This window comes from Bacillus rossius, chromosome 6 (assembly GCF_032445375.1).
Source record: "Bacillus rossius redtenbacheri isolate Brsri chromosome 6, Brsri_v3, whole genome shotgun sequence".
NCBI classification, from domain to species: Eukaryota; Metazoa; Arthropoda; class Insecta; order Phasmatodea; family Bacillidae; genus Bacillus; species Bacillus rossius.
The window spans coordinates 3,909,009-3,926,632 of record NC_086334.1 but is presented as its reverse complement, the minus strand read 5'-3'; the positions used below and the strand labels follow the sequence as shown (position 1 = coordinate 3,926,632).

The 17,624-nt window shown below is 39.8% G+C and overlaps 1 protein-coding gene across 2 annotated transcripts in view; it reads left to right on the top strand.

Moving 5' to 3' along the window:
* The window catches only part of LOC134532523 (huntingtin-interacting protein 1), a 53,835-nt gene that overhangs the window by 13,514 nt on the left and 22,697 nt on the right, over window positions 1-17,624 (top strand). Inside the window, exons 1-8 of one of the 2 annotated variants that reach the window (XM_063368988.1) lie at window positions 6,059-6,173; window positions 6,870-6,933; window positions 9,032-9,231; window positions 9,932-10,089; window positions 11,762-11,823; window positions 13,364-13,504; window positions 14,654-14,787; window positions 16,750-16,943. In XM_063368988.1, the coding sequence (XP_063225058.1) occupies window positions 6,153-6,173; window positions 6,870-6,933; window positions 9,032-9,231; window positions 9,932-10,089; window positions 11,762-11,823; window positions 13,364-13,504; window positions 14,654-14,787; window positions 16,750-16,943 (974 nt within the window). In that variant the 5' untranslated portion in view covers window positions 6,059-6,152. Of the gene's footprint in view, window positions 1-6,058; window positions 6,174-6,869; window positions 6,934-9,031; window positions 9,232-9,931; window positions 10,090-11,761; window positions 11,824-13,363; window positions 13,505-14,653; window positions 14,788-16,749; window positions 16,944-17,624 lie in introns of those variants that run through there. The other variant, XM_063368987.1, reaches the window with a different exon arrangement.

Sequence of the window (17,624 nt, the reverse complement as noted above, 5' to 3'; positions counted from 1 at the left end):
TGGCGGCCCGCGGTGCGGTGCAGCCGGTCTTGAGCGAGAGCACACCACCATGATAGCAGGCCGTGCACACCACCATAGCAGGCCGTGCACACGACTATGCACACCACCTGTGCACAATCGGTTCACAATTGAAACGTTAAATGTTGATTTTAACCAATGAAATGTCAAGGTGTATCCGACATACGTTGGTAAATTAACTACCTTATGTTTATCTCGTGACATGTGACCAGCCAGCAGTGTGTGTAAGCCACAGTGACTGCTGCTCTGCGGGTGTCGGAGCTTCACACGTGCCAGTCGAGCTGTGCCTTGTTTACGTGCTAGCACCAGCTCTTTTACCAGATCACAAGGTAAACACCCAGATGGGGCCTGGTCTGCGTATCGAATGAATAACATCATAGGAAATAACCTAAATGATACAGAACATAAACAAGACAGAACAAGTAAATTTTATTAAATTTATCTAAATGTAAATATCAAACAAACACGGGGGGAAAAACTTTCCATAAACAATACAAAAATTATCAACCTGAACTTATTACTTTTTTCAGGTACAGCGAAGTTGATTATTTTGTTTTTAATCATACGAAATTATCTCCGAAATATTCTCAACTGTTAAAGATATGTATCTCAAGTTACTTCATAACAAATGTTTTTGAGCGATAAGTTCTTAAATGTCTGAGAATTTACACAATATACAATTAAAAATAATTTCAAGGCTTTGGAGAGTTCAGTTATTTTTACTACTCTGAAACAAATATGGCCACCAAGTAAACAGCACAGAAGGTGCAAACAAGTGCAGAGTATTATGAGCACCAAAATAACTAACCTTTTATTTTACTTCACCAGGTGCATCATACACAAACCAAGGAAAAAGGTATCAGAACACAATAGTGTAATTTACAAGTAACCTTGCACAACAGCAAACCTATCAAATTTAATATATATATATATATATATATATATATATATATATATATTGGCCATTAAATAAAATAACTAATACAATAATTATACTTAGCTCTCCAATAACCTCCTACTCTCGTCTCACTTTCAGCAGTAGCCTGTCTTACGACTTGTGATGTCTCTAGATGATGATACCACATGGTATTTTATCTCGTGTCCTTAAATGTTTTTAAGGGTGTGCCTCCCATTTCGGGTCTAGATTTTATATATAGACTTTTTCAATTGTTTAACTTTCAGGAAATGAAAAATATATGCAGCGCATACTTTTTGCATAATTAGCTGTCAGTTACATTTTTAACGTTTTTGGGTTGTACAAATAAGGATAATTTAATTTATTGCAGAAATGAAACTTTTTAGTTTTAACTTCAATTCCACTGGCTACTTCAACAAATGGTTTTAATTTCTTTCAGAAAATATTAATTAATTTAATTGGCATTTCAAAATTCTCAAATTTGTTACGACTTTGACAGCCAAGGAACATGAAATGAGTATTTGTGATAGAAATGCAAACCATTTCTTGAAGTAGCCAGTGGCATTGCAGTTAAATCTAAAAAGTTTCGGTTCTGCAATGAATTAAATTCTCCTTGTTTGTACAACCCATAAAACGTTAAAAAAAAGTAACTTTGGCAGCTAATTATGCAAGCAGTATGCGCTGTATAAATTCTTCATTTCGTGAAAGTTAAACAATTGAAAAAGTCTAAAAGTTGATGAGTGATTAATATAAATGTATAATCGTGACCTGAAATGGGAGGCACGCCCTTGACGTATGAGATGAACACGGAGTGTCTCGTGACCAGCACACACGCTTGACTGAGATGACCGCTGGGTGTGGCGAGGCCGGGTGGGGCGGGGCGGGGCTAAAGGCCGGTCCACACGCAACGTTTTCAGCAACGATCTATAGGGACCGGAAAAATTCGCGGATATAATTACCTCTAGGATAGCCTCCATTATCCTCTGCATTTCTCAAGTAAACACGCGTGTTCATCGGGTACTAAATTGTGAGGCGTCTCCACTGGGTAGCTTGTGATTCGACGCTTCTTTGGTCGATAGTCTCTCATTGGCCCAGAGAGCTCCAGTTAAACTGCGAGCCAATAGCAGAACCAGCAGAATTGTACACATGTTTGAATATCAGCCTATCACGAAATGAATCCAGAATTTTTCCGGTCTCTAACGGTTTACTTGCGCAGGTCACATCGTTGTAGACAAGACGTAGCGTGTAGACAGGAAAACTACGCAGTTTTGTGAACGGAGACGGAACACGGAACACGGAACACGGAACACGGAACACGGAACACGGAGAAGGAAAACTGTGGCCAAGAGCATTTATGTCCGCGCAGTTTAGTCGACCTGCACAGACTTGTAGCGTGTGGACACTTCCTCCGTCTTCTCCGTACACGGGGCTCAGTTCTCCCTCGGTATTTGTACCGGAACAGTGTAGTCTGTTCAATGATGACCGATTTGCGACAGTGTTCACGTGAATTTCTAACAGAGTTCATTGGTCTGTACAAGTCCTTTCCGTGTTTGTGGCGGGTCAAATCAAAAGAATATAGCGATAGGGACAAAAAAAAGTCAAGCGTATGAAGCACTTGTGAAAAAATACAAAGAGGTTGACATCGCGGCTAACAGATATAAAATAAAAAAAAAATTCTTTGAGGTTGGTATACCGGAAAGAATTGGCCGAAGTAAGGAATTCTCGCAACTGATAGGATGAAACTTGGTTGTAAACTGTGTTGTGTGGACACGGCTAAACTGCGACCTTTTGTTCGCACAGTTTTGCTCCTGCGCAGTCAAAACTGTGTACGAAACGTTGCGTGTGGACCGACCTTAAGACCCCGGGGGCCGGGGGCGTGTCTGCCGGAGGCCCGCCCCGGATGTTGGCTCTGCAGGCGGCGACCCCGACTGCCACGGCCGAGTTGCTGCGGCGCGACCATCGCCGTCTTCACTGCGTGTCTTTCCGTTCCCCTCCCTTACTGTCGACTCGAGGGCCGCGCTGTTTGCAGTTCTCAATGGGAACCCTGTGTTTTCACCAGGGGCGCAACAACAGGGAGGGGAGGGCCCAGGGGATTTTGCCCCCCCCCCCCCCCCCTTCTGAAACCTTGAAGTGGGGGCAAACGGGGGCAAAGAAAGTGCTGTTTAATCAATTTTTAGATAATAAAACTGCTTAAATAGCACAATTTTCCACCTTGAAATACAAATTTTCCCGGACCCCCCGCTTCAATAGGGGGGATCGATAATTCTTTATAAAAAGGTATATTGCGCCCCCCCCCCCCCCCCTTTTGGAAATTTAGATGTTGCGCCCCTGATTTTCACAGATGTGTGAACTTAGCCGACGTTGCCGGTGGTTTGGGTGGTTTCTCCAATTGAAATAAATGGAAAGTCTTACAGTGCTGTGGAGTTGTAGAAGTTGTGTAGCCTATCTACCAGGCACATTTATAATTTTGTGAGGTAGAAATGATTCCACGATTCCAAAAGTTCATATTTGCTGGAATTTTTTGCATATGCCCCTAAATATTATGTATTATATTTTTTGTATGTGAGTAATCAGCCGAAATTTACGGAATGGTAATAAAATTACCAGTTTCCAAAGTGTCTCGTTAATATTAGTTGGTGTGATCGTATTGAAAAAAATTGGTTGTCTGTAAAGTCGGTTTACGGGCGATAGTTTTAATGTGACAACGTCATAACAAAACATTGTTGAAATGATTGCATACTTTATGAATAAAATTGAATCCTTTTTATTTTAATAATAAAAGAATAAATACTTAAAATTATACTAGTAATCAGATTTTTAAAATGCAAGAATAATTAACCTTTATTGCCGAAATTGTTGTTGTAATAAGCAATGAAAACCACATTAACTTTTCACTTCACTTTATAATCAGTCGAGTGGAAGAGCGATAGATGCGGCGCATGCGTACAATGAGAGCAACGGAACACAGCGTAACGGAACAATGTGCGTAACGGGACACAGCATAACGGAACAATGTGCGTAACGGGACACTTTTTCGTGCGTGCAGCCGATCGATTTATTAGACGTCACTTCAAAAAAATCTTTTTAACGTGGCCTTCACTGCATGTTACGTCCACGTTGCGAGTCTGCTCCGCAATGTGGATGTCATTTCTGATTTAGAGGCAGTTCGTTGTAACTGTTATCGGGTGCAATGTTATCTCTGCTGCCAGTCATTTCTTAACTGTGTGTGTGCTTGCTGATAAGCTGCCGCATTGTATCCATTGCAGTTTTTTTGCCTTTTAAAAAACAACATTCCGGTTTAGAACTAACGACAGATGAACTAACGCTTAGCCGTGGCTAGTTTGTTTGAATGGGGGAGGGATATAGTCACCAGTTTTGGCTGATGGCAAATGGATACTATGTTTTTTTCGCATTGGGCTTCCGAGTATAGACTGATAATGGACAAGGTGATTCACATTATAAAAATTTCAAATACTTAACAAAGCCTTTTTTGCCAATATGATTTTCGAAACAATGTGTCATTGTGGATGGCCTTTATAATATTCCGTGTTACTTTGTACGTTATAAAGTTTGTGTACCTAGAGTGTGATATTTCATTACTGTAGTTCATTTAATTATGTCTTGTGTCAGATGACTGCATTATATTTAAAACGTTTAACAGAAACGAGTTTGTTGGTGTGGCAATGGTAAATAAGCCCCATGTCGTTGTTGACATTAGATGAATTTACATTTTTGTTGGCAAATCTCGAACCAGTGATGGCCTCGTGCGCAGATGTGTCTATATCGAAGTATTAGATGTGTCTATATCGAAGTATTAGATGTGTCTATATCGAAGTATTAGATGTGTCTATATCGAAGTATTAGATGTGTCTATATCGAAGTATTAGATGTGTCTATATCGAAGTATTAGATGTGTCTATATCGAAGTATTAGATGTGTCTATATCGAAGTGTTAGATGTGTCTATATCGAAGTATTAGATGTGTCTATATCGAAGTATTAGATGTGTCTATATCGAAGTATTAGATGTGTCTATATCGAAGTATTAGATGTGTCTATATCGAAGTGTTAGATGTGTCTATATCGAAGTATTAGATGTGTCTATATCGAAGTATTAGATGTGTCTATATCGAAGTATTACTCAAGAGTTCGGAACCTACAAACAATCCTTAAAATATTTTTAATAAAGACCAATAGCATGAAAATAATAGCTAAATGCTGGTATTTTAATTTTTTTTTTCTGACTTGACAGCAAACAACGCTTTTGCGCAAGCCTGTTACAATTGGAAAATTTCGGGCAACGTGATTACACTTTATGTATAAAAAATTGATTTTTTTTTTTCTTCGCCTTTTTGTATATCACCTTTAAACTAAAGACGTTTGTTTTGTTTTTGTTTACTGTCTTACTGTAAACTTATAAAGTGAATTTAGTTTTATCTAATTAGATATGACACAATTAGGTAATAAACAAAACCAGCGTAGCAAATAAGTTGCAAGATTTGAACGTATAATTTTTCTAGATCCTATAATTATACAGTGCATAAGCCCTATAAAAAGGTGTTGTAAATATGGAGGGTAGCGGCTTTTCCGTAAAACTAGAGATCAGTGGGAAAATGGTATTTCTGAGTTCATTGCTACAAAAATTATAGTTATTATATTCTTTTATATATTTTCCTCGTTTTTAATGTTTTTACTCACCATTTCCCTAGACTTTATCGCCCTCCACACTTAGTATTTCAACATCCAGAAGGAATTTCGAAACCCTATTTAGGGGGGGGGGGGGGGGATCAAAGAAGATTATAGAACACAAATTTTCCTTCTTTTGTAAATTTTTTTCCGTGGAAAGACCGTGACTCTCTTGAATTACCTTATCAAATTTCGCTAGTGCGTGCAAATTCACAATGGACAAGGGGGTAAAAAAAAAATCTAAATTTTGCAATAACATGCACTTCTCAGCAAACAAAATTTATAGCAGGCAACATCAGTTACCAGAGCTAACTTCTTTGTAGAAGGCATACGGGTTTTCTGAAGTATTTAATGGCGCGTTGTTGGCAAGCTACGCTTGCGGTTCAAGCAGCGAATCCCAGCGGCACGGCGGACGCATAAAGTACGTGTGATTCGCATACAAAAAGTTTGGTATTTTAAAGTATTCTACGTTAAATTGCATGGCCGAGTTTGGTATTATAAATTTATCTGCATCGTGAACAAAATGAGAACACATGAATTTGCACGTTATCAAGGTTAGATGTTTACTTGTATATTTTTTAAATTTTATTATTATGCTAATCGAGTGATTTGTGTAACTAGCGCCCAATTTGCGGACAAGAAACCTGTTATCCTGCCTTCGGCGTATTTCTTTCTTTAATAATGCAATATAATTAGTTCAGTGTGTAATTATTCCCAATTAATTTGCAGGATTAATGCTAATTGCGCCCACATCTATATTTTATTTGTTCTTTGTTGTTTCCAATAATTGGTGTGCATTATGTTTTTTTTTTCTCCGAGTGTTCTGGTTTCCCCAGGGCCGGCACGTCCATATAGGCGAACTAGGCAACCGCCTAGGGCGCCAAGTAGCTGGGGGCGGCGCAGCACGACACATAAGACATAACAGCTCATATAATATGTTTAACCATTATGGAAACTAGATGAAAATGTATTTTTGTAACAGTATGGAATGTTAATATTGATATAAGTAATTATTTAAAGTCCACGGTGACCTGTTTATGATTTGTAATAAGTAAAAAAGAAAAAGAAAACACAAGCCTGCTTACATTTGATTGTTGACAAAATCTTAGGCTTACGTGATGTATTTAGAGGCAAGGAAAAAAATTTTTGGGGTTGCGGCTTGGGGATGGGAATTAAGGTTTTTCGCCTAAGGCGCCAATTGACCTTGCACCGGCCCTGGGTTTCCCTTACGCCGTGTCTTCTTGTTCCAGGCCACGAGCATCAGCAAGGCCATAAACGTGATCGAGAACCCAGTGAAGGAGAAGCATGTACGGAGTATCCTTTCACAAGTGGCTCATCTTTCAGTTCGCCTGCGCCTGGGGTGTGCGGCAGCTGGTTGTTGACTGTAGCACTTCCAGGTAGAGAGAATAATTTATTGTAAGGGTAAAATTTTTTTGACGTGATGACGTCTCATAAATCGATGAACGCCGGCTGCACGCACGGAAAATGCATGACTCATTGTCACGTTCCGCCTGAAGCCGAGCGTGCAAGAACCGGCCAATCACCGTGCGAGAAAATCTTCTATAATATCAAACAGTGTTAAGGCGGGCTTTTTAACCAATTGTTCGTGATTATATTTAAACAAATTATTTAAAATTAAATTTGCAAAAAACTGTAAATAATATTTGAAAATTAAAAAAGTATGCAATTTTTCATCAATGTTTTCTTATGACGTTATCACGTAAAATTATCGTCCGTAAAACGACTATACGGACCACCCCTTTTTTCTATTATTTTAATAACCTAGGTATGTATTAATATATATATATATATCAGCATCAATATTTCAATCAGTGACGAGCCTTTTTTTAATTGGGTAGATGGGAAATTGTAGGATTATATAGACTATGGACCGGACAAAAGTGTGGACGATTGTTCGTGTCGCGAGCAGGTTCTGCCTGCGAGTCCCTTGCAGCGGGCCAGTGCCTCGCTTCCTGCGCATAGCCGCGTCACGCCTGTCTCCAAGGCCGCGCGGCCTTATCCCTTCCAGCCCCGCTTAGTCCTGTCGCGAGCAGCCGCTTCTGAGGCCGCGTTCATAAACCACGCTCTCTGTCAGACGCAAAGAAAAAAAATTGGCTGTCTGTAAAGTCGGTTTACGGACGATAGTTTAACGTGACGTCATAACAAAACATTGATGAAATGATTGCATACTTTTATGAATAAAATTGAATCATTTTTATTGAATTATCACTATTTTGTATGGATACAAAGAAGGAGTGAAATGAAATCTACAATTTAATTGATAATTTTACTTTTATTTGCACTCATTAATTTAAATATGTTTATTACTTTAACTAAGAGATTATTTTAACTATAACTTTTATACATGTTTGCTATTTAACTTATTCCAATCTGTGTTATTCTGTTAAGGATAGGACGATGATATGAAAAGTAGGAAACGAATGGGAGTGTTTCAAGTTTAATGTGCCTCGAAAAAGTCAAATCGATGGTTGTTCCAATCGAGTGGAAGAGAGATAGATGCGTTGCAAGCGTACAATGAGTGTAACGGGACACAGAGTAACGGGACAAAGTGCGTAACGGGACACTTTTTCGTGCATGCAGCCAGCGTTCATCGATTTATTAGACGTCACGTCAAAAAAAACTTAACCCAAGCGCCTTAACTTTGAACTTCTTACGTGTCCACCTTCTGTGTGTTCCGAGAACTTATACAGATGCAGACACGTGTACCTATAGGAGGCTACGATTTTTGTTATCACGCGAATCGCGTTTTCACTTTAACTGTCGCTCAGGGAACGTAAACAACTCTTTTTTAAATAAAATTTTTAAGAATTTTTGGACGGGTTTCAAATATTCAAGTCGTAGAGTTGGTAACGTCTTGCTGCTTGCGCGTTTTATAAACTACCATTGTTTGTTTGTGTTTTGGCGTGTGTTGCGTCATGGCCCCCTCCACCCCACCTTCCTGCTTTTCCCCTGCAAGTAGGCGTCGAACTGGTTGTACCAGCAGCGCGCACTGCCCACCTCCCAGCGCATGGCTTCTGTGCCATTTATTTCCCTCTCATTGTCCACGTAACGATACATAATATTAATTCTCAGTGTTGGTTGCAGAGGCGCGTTTGCGCAACCGTTGTCCGTTACTGAATGTAGATGATCACGTCACCGAGTTCGCTATAAAAAAATATATACATGTAGTTTGTTTAAATAAATTGAAGAAAGGTTTCAAGAATCACTAACAATTATTAGAGAAACTATTGAAAATTAAGTCTGCAACAGGAACACAGGCGCCTGTTTACAAAAGAACGCAGATCTCGGAAACTTCCAACATGGTCTCGCAGTCGTCGAAGCGAGCTGCGGGATCGTGCATGGTAGGAACGAGCAGTGTGGGCGGGCGGTAGCGACCCTTGACGCAGCGCAGGCACCATCATCGGCACCTTCCACGAGAAGGGCGCCAACACCTTCTGGGCGTGCGCGCTGCGCCTGCCGCTGCAGGAGAACCGCATCGTGGCGTGGAAGTTCTGCCACGTGCTGCACAAGGTGCTGCGCGAAGGACACCCCCAGGTGCTGGGCGACTCGCAGCGCTTCCGGCCGCGCCTCGACGACCTGGGCAAGCTGTGGGTGAGTTCCCGCGCCTCCACCCCTCCACCACCTGGGCAGGCTGTGGGTGAGTCTCCCACACCTCCACCCCTCCACCACCTGACCAGGTTGTGGGTGTCTCTCACACAAATACAATTATTATACGAAACTCAAACACAAAATTTAACCAAGATTTTTTTTTTTTTTTAAATGCTGAGCATTGTAAATATCCGCAAATTGTATTTTCAACTACATTTCTGGACATAAATAAATCACATGTAGTTCGGCACCTACCAATAGAATTCGCTGCCAGTGTAGCTACGTCGACAATCTAATCATTAAATTAACAGACACAATTTTTAAACTAAATAATGAACCGGCTCCGATTAAAAATGAAAATTACTTTAAAAAATATTCAACCCCGGTTTTGAGCCTGATTTGTTTCATGGAATTTTATTAAAATATTCACCATCTCTTTAAAAATTCATCAAACATTTAATACTGTTACATTTCTTTTTTGTCTTTGTGAACTTCGGTTCATAATCCACCACAGATGGCAGTATCTTGGTTGTTGCTCATTTCCGTTCCTCGACTTTCAGCGCATAGACATAATTACCCCGACCACAGAATGCTGTTTATTGGGAACTAAGATGATGCACAGTTAGAATTTGAAAAGTAGATTGATATTGGTAGAATGACTCTCTGTGATGTGTGGCCGAGGGCAGTGGGTGGTGGGGGGCAGGTGCACCTGCGGGAGGGCTACGGCAAGCTGATCCAGCTGTACTGCCAGCTGCTCATCTCCAAGCTGGACTTCCACCGCCGCAACCCGCGCTTCCCCGGCAACCTGCAGGTCACCAAGGAGGAGCTGGAGAGCATCGGCGAGAACGACATCAACAACTAGTGAGTGCCTCTCCCGGCGCACCTCAGTAGCTGACCACACTGGCTTTCCAGTTAGTCACAGGGGCGTACGCAACTCCTGAAATATCTAAGCTCACCGGCCAAAAAAATTAGTCACCTTACTTGGTGCACACACACACAGATGGATGGATCGTTAAGCCTGAACAGATGGCCACGAAACACGACATCAGAATTGTGGTCGGAAAAAAGATCCTGGCCGAGAGGGATCAGATGTGTGTTTCACGGCTTGTGAATCAAAATCGCTTCCAAATCCGCTAGGAATTGCTGCAGTCAGTGAATGAAGGTCCATCCCTACCTGTTATCGAGAGAACATTGCTAACATTAACTGCATGTAATGAACATTTGGAGATGGGTTACCTTGCATGAGGCCATTGCTCACACAGTCGCATAAAGCTGCGCGTCTTCAATCATCAAACATGGACAGTAGCTGTCTGGCAAATCATGTTTTTGCCTGTATTACAATGACGCACATCGCCGAGTGCCGCGAAGGCCAAACGAAGCATTTCATCCTGGATGTGTGCAGGGTCAGCTTCAAGCCGGAGGTGGTTCTGTGATGTTTTGGGGGTGTTTTTCGAATCGTGGATTAGGCCTGCTCACTGCAGTGACCACCAGCAGGAACCAGCCATGTTAATTTAAACATTCTAGATTATCTATCAGGTGTTGCCTTTCAGTCAGCATCTGCATGATGAGTACACCCTGATTTTTCAAGATGACGACAGCAAAGTTCATCAGGCTGGACACACATGTGACTGGCTGTATGAACACTCCCCCACCATATTATATATTGATTGTCTTGCGAAATCACCTTACTTGAACCACATGGAAAGTCTGTGGATCATGTTGGAACAGCGAGTAAAACGCCGACATCAGCATCACCGCAGTTTGGTGGAATTGCGCTATCAAATCCTCGGTGGAATAATGGCTTAACCTGTATGCGACTCTCTTCCTAACCGATTCCAAGCAGTTACCTAGTCCCGAGGCAGAGTTACACAGTATTAATGATGCTTGTAATGATTTCTCCAGGGGTGAATAATTTTTTGTCCGGTGAGCTTATATTATTCCCATCATTAAATGGAAAGAATTTGAAAAAAAGTGGTTTTAACCCCTCCCCCCACTGAAATGTAATTCTGTGTACACTCCTGGCCACTTAGTCAATAAATTATCAGCTACTAAATAATTCATTAAAAAGAGCATAAAGAATGATTTGTTGGTAATAAAAATTCACCAGAAAGCCAATCAGTTATAAAAAAATTAAAAAATTAACTACATAAAATTAATAGAAAAAAATGGTCAGATCATTTGCTTCATTCAAGACTTTGATTACCGGCGGGTTTTAAAGTCCTAGATTTTTCGCAAGTTTGAAGTATGGTGGACGTTGGTGAGATTTGGTTATTTTTTCTTAGGACAGTGTTGTCAACAATCAGTTAAATTGTCTCTAAAAGCATTCCAAAATGTAATTTTAGATTTGTTATTATATCACTGAGCACTTCCAATAGTTCTTAAATAAGAAATTATTAATTTAAATTCTTAATGATTTTGTTTTACATTTAGTCCTGTTGTATCCATGGTAACAGTTTAATATTTATTTAATACCTTTTATTTTCCTTCTAATTTTAAGTATATATCGTAAGGATAATAATGTTTTCTATTGCAGTTTCCAGATGTCTGTCGAAATGTTTGATTACATGGATGACATCTTGAATCTGCAGTCAGCAAGTACGTATTTATTACATTAGTGAAGTAGACTACTGGACTGTTATTATTATATGTCCATAGTAGTTGTAGTATAAAGAGAATATTTTAGTGTCTTTTTAAAAAATATTAATTCTAGTGCATTTTTACATTGGTGAATAATGTACAAATATTCTCTTTAGAAGGTGGATCTGCACAGATTTTTTTTATGCAAGACATATTCTTAAGTGTCCTGTGAGTTATATATTTTGTGACCTACATCTTCCAATAGAAAAGTGTCGTGTTTGGGTATGTAAAGGAGTCAGGGTTTTCAATATGTCTGCCTGCCTGGGCGGTAATGTGTTACAAGTAACGAGTTACTGGTAATAATTACTTTTTACAATAATCTTATAAGTAATTTGTTACATTTTAAAACCAGTAATTTTACAGGTAATTTGTTATATAATTTTCAATAAAGTAATTTTAGTTACAGTAATATGTTATAATTTATATTCATTTATTAATACTATTTACAAAAATCATTGTGTGACATGATGATTATTGTTACAACTCTTCTCGAGTGTAACATCTAAGTCACCTACAAAGATGTAAACTCTAAAAGCAGTGCTGCCAATTTAGCAATTTTCATCCAAAAACATAGAGTTGTAATTGCAACAACAAACTTTTAAACAAGTAATTGGCCAGCCTTATACCTTATATATAAAAATTAATGTTTATGTGTTTGTCTTCTATACGCTCACGCATAGTTCATTCAATTGAGTTGAAACTTTGCACACTTAACCTTTTAAACCATGGAGGTATTAGTCTATGAAATAGTTTTCTGTTCTGAAGTACCTGATTTAGTAATTGTATAAAGGCTAAAATGTTATAAATTTGTTTAATAGCTTGAAAAGAACTCGTTGGGAAGAATCCTAAATATGCCATTATGTAGTGAATATTGCTAAAGAGACATAATGCCAACACATCTGCAAGAAATTGGGATTAAACTTCATTATAACCAAAAATTGTTTTGCTATGCAGAAGCAAAAAAAAAAAAAGAGGGTTAGAGGTCATTCTCATTTTGACTGAAGTATTAAAATGGCAAAAAATTTTATACTTCAACTCCCTTACTTCTTACCTCCAAGTTTAAAACACGAGGAAGGTCACTGTTCAGGTGAGATTTCGATAATACCAACCCTTAAAGCAAAATCTAAGGTAGCGGGCTAGTAGTATCGGATAATTACCAGTAAGTACTTACGTCAGTTCCTCTTTTCCATGGACCGAATAATAATGGTGGCATGCGAGTCAAGAGAGAGGTAGAGAGATGAAAGAGAGATAGATATAGAGGAAGTGAGAGAAAGAAAGATAGACAGAGAGTGAGGGAGTGAAATAGAGAGGGATAGAGATAGAATGATTGAGAGATACAGTATGATGGAGAGAGAGATAGATCTACAGATATACAGAGAGTTATAGAGATGGATGTATAAAATAATAAAGAGTTAGAGATATGGAGAATTACACAGCGATATATGAAGATACACGCAGATTTATGCAGATGTACGGACTCCCGGGGCTGCTGTTGCAGTATTCGGGTCGCTGGACATGTCGCGCTCCAACTCCATGACGAGCTGCGGGCAGTGTCGCCTGGCCCCGCTCATCCCCTGCATCCAGGACTCGTCCCGGTTGTACGACTACTGCGTCAAGATCCTCTTCAAGCTGCACGCCAGTGAGTGGTCTCCGCTCCTCTCGCTCCTCTCCTTCGTCTGCGGGGGCGGCGGTACTCAGAGTGTACATCCTAGATTACTTCCAGCCGCACCCTGTGATATTCCATAGTAGCACGTGTCCAGATATTAAAATTAATGTAGTTACTCTACTCTGGTATACCATTCAGCACAGTGCTGTAGTCACTCTTTACTGTTTGTAAACAAGCCTGAATAAACTTAAGTTGCGTTTAATTTTTTTCTGTAATTTTTGACTTGTTATAACATACTTCTCAGAAATTTGTGTATGGTGTGCCTACAATTATTTGTACGATTTTAAATATGCCAGACTTCAAAAAGTAGTTCAAGAACCAGTACTGTAATACTATACCTATGTATGTATGTATTTATGTATGTAATGTATTATACAATTGGTATCTTGAGGCAGCGATTCGCAAACCCGGAGTGGCAGCCTGGTCCGTGGGATATTTTATATAAATATTGGTATGGTGAAGTGTCTTTTACAAAGCAGTGTTCTCTGTCTGTAAAAACAATCCGTAGAGCCGGAAAAAAATAGATACACCCATTACTTGTCTAAGAGCTCACTGAAATTCATCATTGCTTCATTTGCTGCTATTTAATTAAAAATTAAAAATTCGATTAATTGTACAAAGTTGGTGCTTAGGGTGTAGTGAAAGAAATTTTTTAGGGCCATTATAAAAAAAAATGGGGAATTCTAAATAAAAGTAGTTCAATCGGCTTCCAGTAAATGAATTCTCAAAGTGGACAAACAAAATGTAGGCTATTTTTAAAATAGACCTATAATCTGAGGAGTGAAAATAAAACCAGATATTTTTTTGTAGTTGAAGGTCAGTAGAAAATTAAGTCTTGTGTCATGTAACTTAATTTGATGCTTCTCAAAAGCAGTACCAGTGGACCCACTTGCCAACTGTCACTGTCAGGATGAAGATCACATGAAGTTGTTAACAAACAGTATTGACATAACAGTGACTCAAGGATTCATAGACCATTGGTTCTGATCTTCAGAAATGTGGTTTTTGAGGCGAGTTACATGGCACGGACTGTAGTTTGTTTTAAGGCTGTTTCGGCGGTAGTTCCCGACGGTTGGTGGGAACCCTGGAGTGCGGTACTAGGCGTGTGCTGCCGTGTCGCAGGTCTGCCCCCGGACATCCTGGCCGGACACCGGGAGCGCTTCCTCAAGCAGTTCAAGGAGCTGCGGCAGTTCTACCTCAACGCCAACACCATGCAGTACTTCCGCACCCTCATCCAGATCCCGCTGCTGCCCGACGTGAGTGGCTGCGTGTGCCATCGTCCCACTCGTACCGACAAGATGGATTTTTTTTATTTTGTTAATCCTACAAAAATTTGTAGGTTAAAAACTTTAGATCTACGTGTAAAAGTTTGTAGGTTAAAAATTTTAGATCTACGTGTAAAACTTTGTAGGTTAAAAACTTTAGATCTACGTGTAAAAGTTTGTAGGTTAAAAACTTATGATCTACGTGTAAAGGTTTGTAGGTTAAAAACTTTAGATCTACGTGTAAAAGTTTGTAGGTTAAAAACTTTAGATCTACGTGTAAAAGTTTGTAGGTTGAAAACTTTAGATCTACGTGTAAAAGTTTGTAGGTTAAAAACTTAGATCTATGTGTAAAAGTTTGTATGTTAAAAACTTAGATCTACATGTAAAAGTTTGTAGGTTAAAAACTTTAGATCTACGTGTAAAAGTTTGTAGGTTAAAAACTTTAGATCTACGTGTAAAAGTTTGTAGGTTAAAAACTTTAGATCTACGTGTACAGTAGTATTTAAACTAAAATAAATCTGTAGAAAATGTTGTTTATATGTGGAGCATATAAACATGTCTGATGTGCATTTCAAGGCATAGGTATTCGGTTTAATCTGGACTTCCTTGATCCGGACAGGTTTTGATCCATTCCCATCTAGTCCCTTCTGTGTTACGTTAGTGGTGTGTGGACTCGTGTTGGTAGTCCATGTTTGGAAGGCAGTAGCTTTAAAACTTGTTCTGGCAGTGGTGTGTGAGCAATAGAGGCGGTCTCCCACGAGCCCGTGGCCAAAAATATAAATGTCGTCAGTCACTTTTTTCACGTGTGAGAAAAGGTTGTACAGTGTTGTAAACCGGTGTGCAACATTTTAAATAAAAACATTCAGAAATTCTGTGGCTACCAATGCATGCTAATTTGAAGTGTATAAATGTATCTGGAAGTAAAAAAAAAAAAAAATCAGTTTTTTTCTACCCTTATGTATGCTGAGGATGAATCGCAAGCCCAATTGTCGGGAATTGAGGTAATACCTTGGTTTGTAAAATGTGTTTGATTGATAATAGATGTTTTTAGAAAGATACCTATCCTGGTGATGAAATGCCAATGTAAGATAAATTAATGAATTTAAAGCAGGTTTAGTGTACAGGTTGAGTGTTGATCCTACGGTTGTTTTAATTATCATCTCTCTGCTCTGCAAGAGGAAGCCATTGCCGTGTTTAAATGGGCCATTCCTCTCTGAATAGTTGTACGTAAATGATGTGTTGACAGTGACAGTAGACATGTACCTGAAAGAAATCTACCATAGATGATGCTACAGTGTTTTAACTGTAGGCTAGTCTCAAAATATCCTTTCCTTTTCGCAAAAAAAAAAAAGTTGTTGTCTGTAAAGTCGGTTTACGGACAATAGTTTAACGTGACAACGTCATAACAAAACATTGATGAAATGATTGCATACTTTTATGAATAAAATTGAATCATTTTTATTGAATTATCACTATTTTGTATGGATACAAAGGAGTGAAATGAAATCTACAATTTAATTGATAAATTTACTTTTATTTGCACTCATTAATTGAAATATGTTTATTACTTTAACGAAGAGATTATTTTAACTACGTATAACTTTTATACATGTTTGCTATTTAACTTCTTCCAATCTGTGTTATTCTGTTAAGGATATGACGATGATAGGAAAAGTAGGAAACGAATGGGAGTGTTTCAAGTTTAATGTGCCTCGAAAAAGTCAAATCGATGGTTGTTCCAATCGAGTGGAAGAGAGATATATGCTGCACGAGCGTGCAATGAGCGTAACGGGACAAAGTGCATAACAGGACAATGCGTCATCCTTTTTTCGTGCGTGCAGCCGGCGTTCATAGATTTATTAGACGTCGTCACGTCAAAAAAAATTCATGAGACTGCATATTCGTGGATGGTGGGCGGCGTGCTACAGCCGTGTGTGCCGTGTGTGTGCGCAGGCCCCGCCCAACCTGCTGATCCAGGCGGAGCTGCGCAGCTACGTGACGCCGGTGGTGGTGCTGCCCCCCGAGCCGCAGCCCCAGGAGGAGGTGGACGGCCAGCTGGTGGACACCTCGGACTCGGGGTCGCTGGTGGAGCTGGCGGAGCTGGCCCAGCGCAACGGCTCCGTGTCCCCGGACCTGCTGCAGGAGAGGTGAGCTCGCTGCTGCGTCCCCTTCCCGTTACTTCATGTGCAGCCTCTAACTCGCTGCTGCGTCCCCCCGGCCGTACAGTCAGGCTCCCTTCCCGTCACTTCGAAGAAGCTTCAAGAACAATGGCGGTTAGTTACGTCACTCCGCGCGACGGTGCCCTGGAGACCTGCAGAACCTTCCGGGCGAGCAGAAGAGAAGCGCCCCCGGACTCTTCGGGGGAGGCCGCTAATGGGATTCTTGTGTAGCGGTAGGGGAGGTTTACGGGTGGTACCCCGTGTCTCTCACAATCGAAACCAGACTGCGCGTTCTGGTTTGGTCGGACCTCAACTCTGGCAGCCTCGCAAGCACTACGTTACTTTTATTTTGACGTGATTTTCATTTTACTCTGTTCGACTTGACGTCAAAGGATGACAAATTTTCATGTGTAACATCTCAGCTCACAGTTCAAACCAAAAATATTAACACTAAACGTTACTGTGATCGCAGCTGTAAACGTGATCTGCACGGATTAGATAATTTGTAAGGTTTCCTGTGAAATTAATTAGCAATAGAATTTTTATTATCCTCCTGTTTGACTGCACAAAATCACAACACATTTTTACCGGATACAAGAATGTATTTTTCATCAAAAATCAACACTATTTAAAGAATACACTGCCGCCATCTTGCTTAGATTCCTCTAC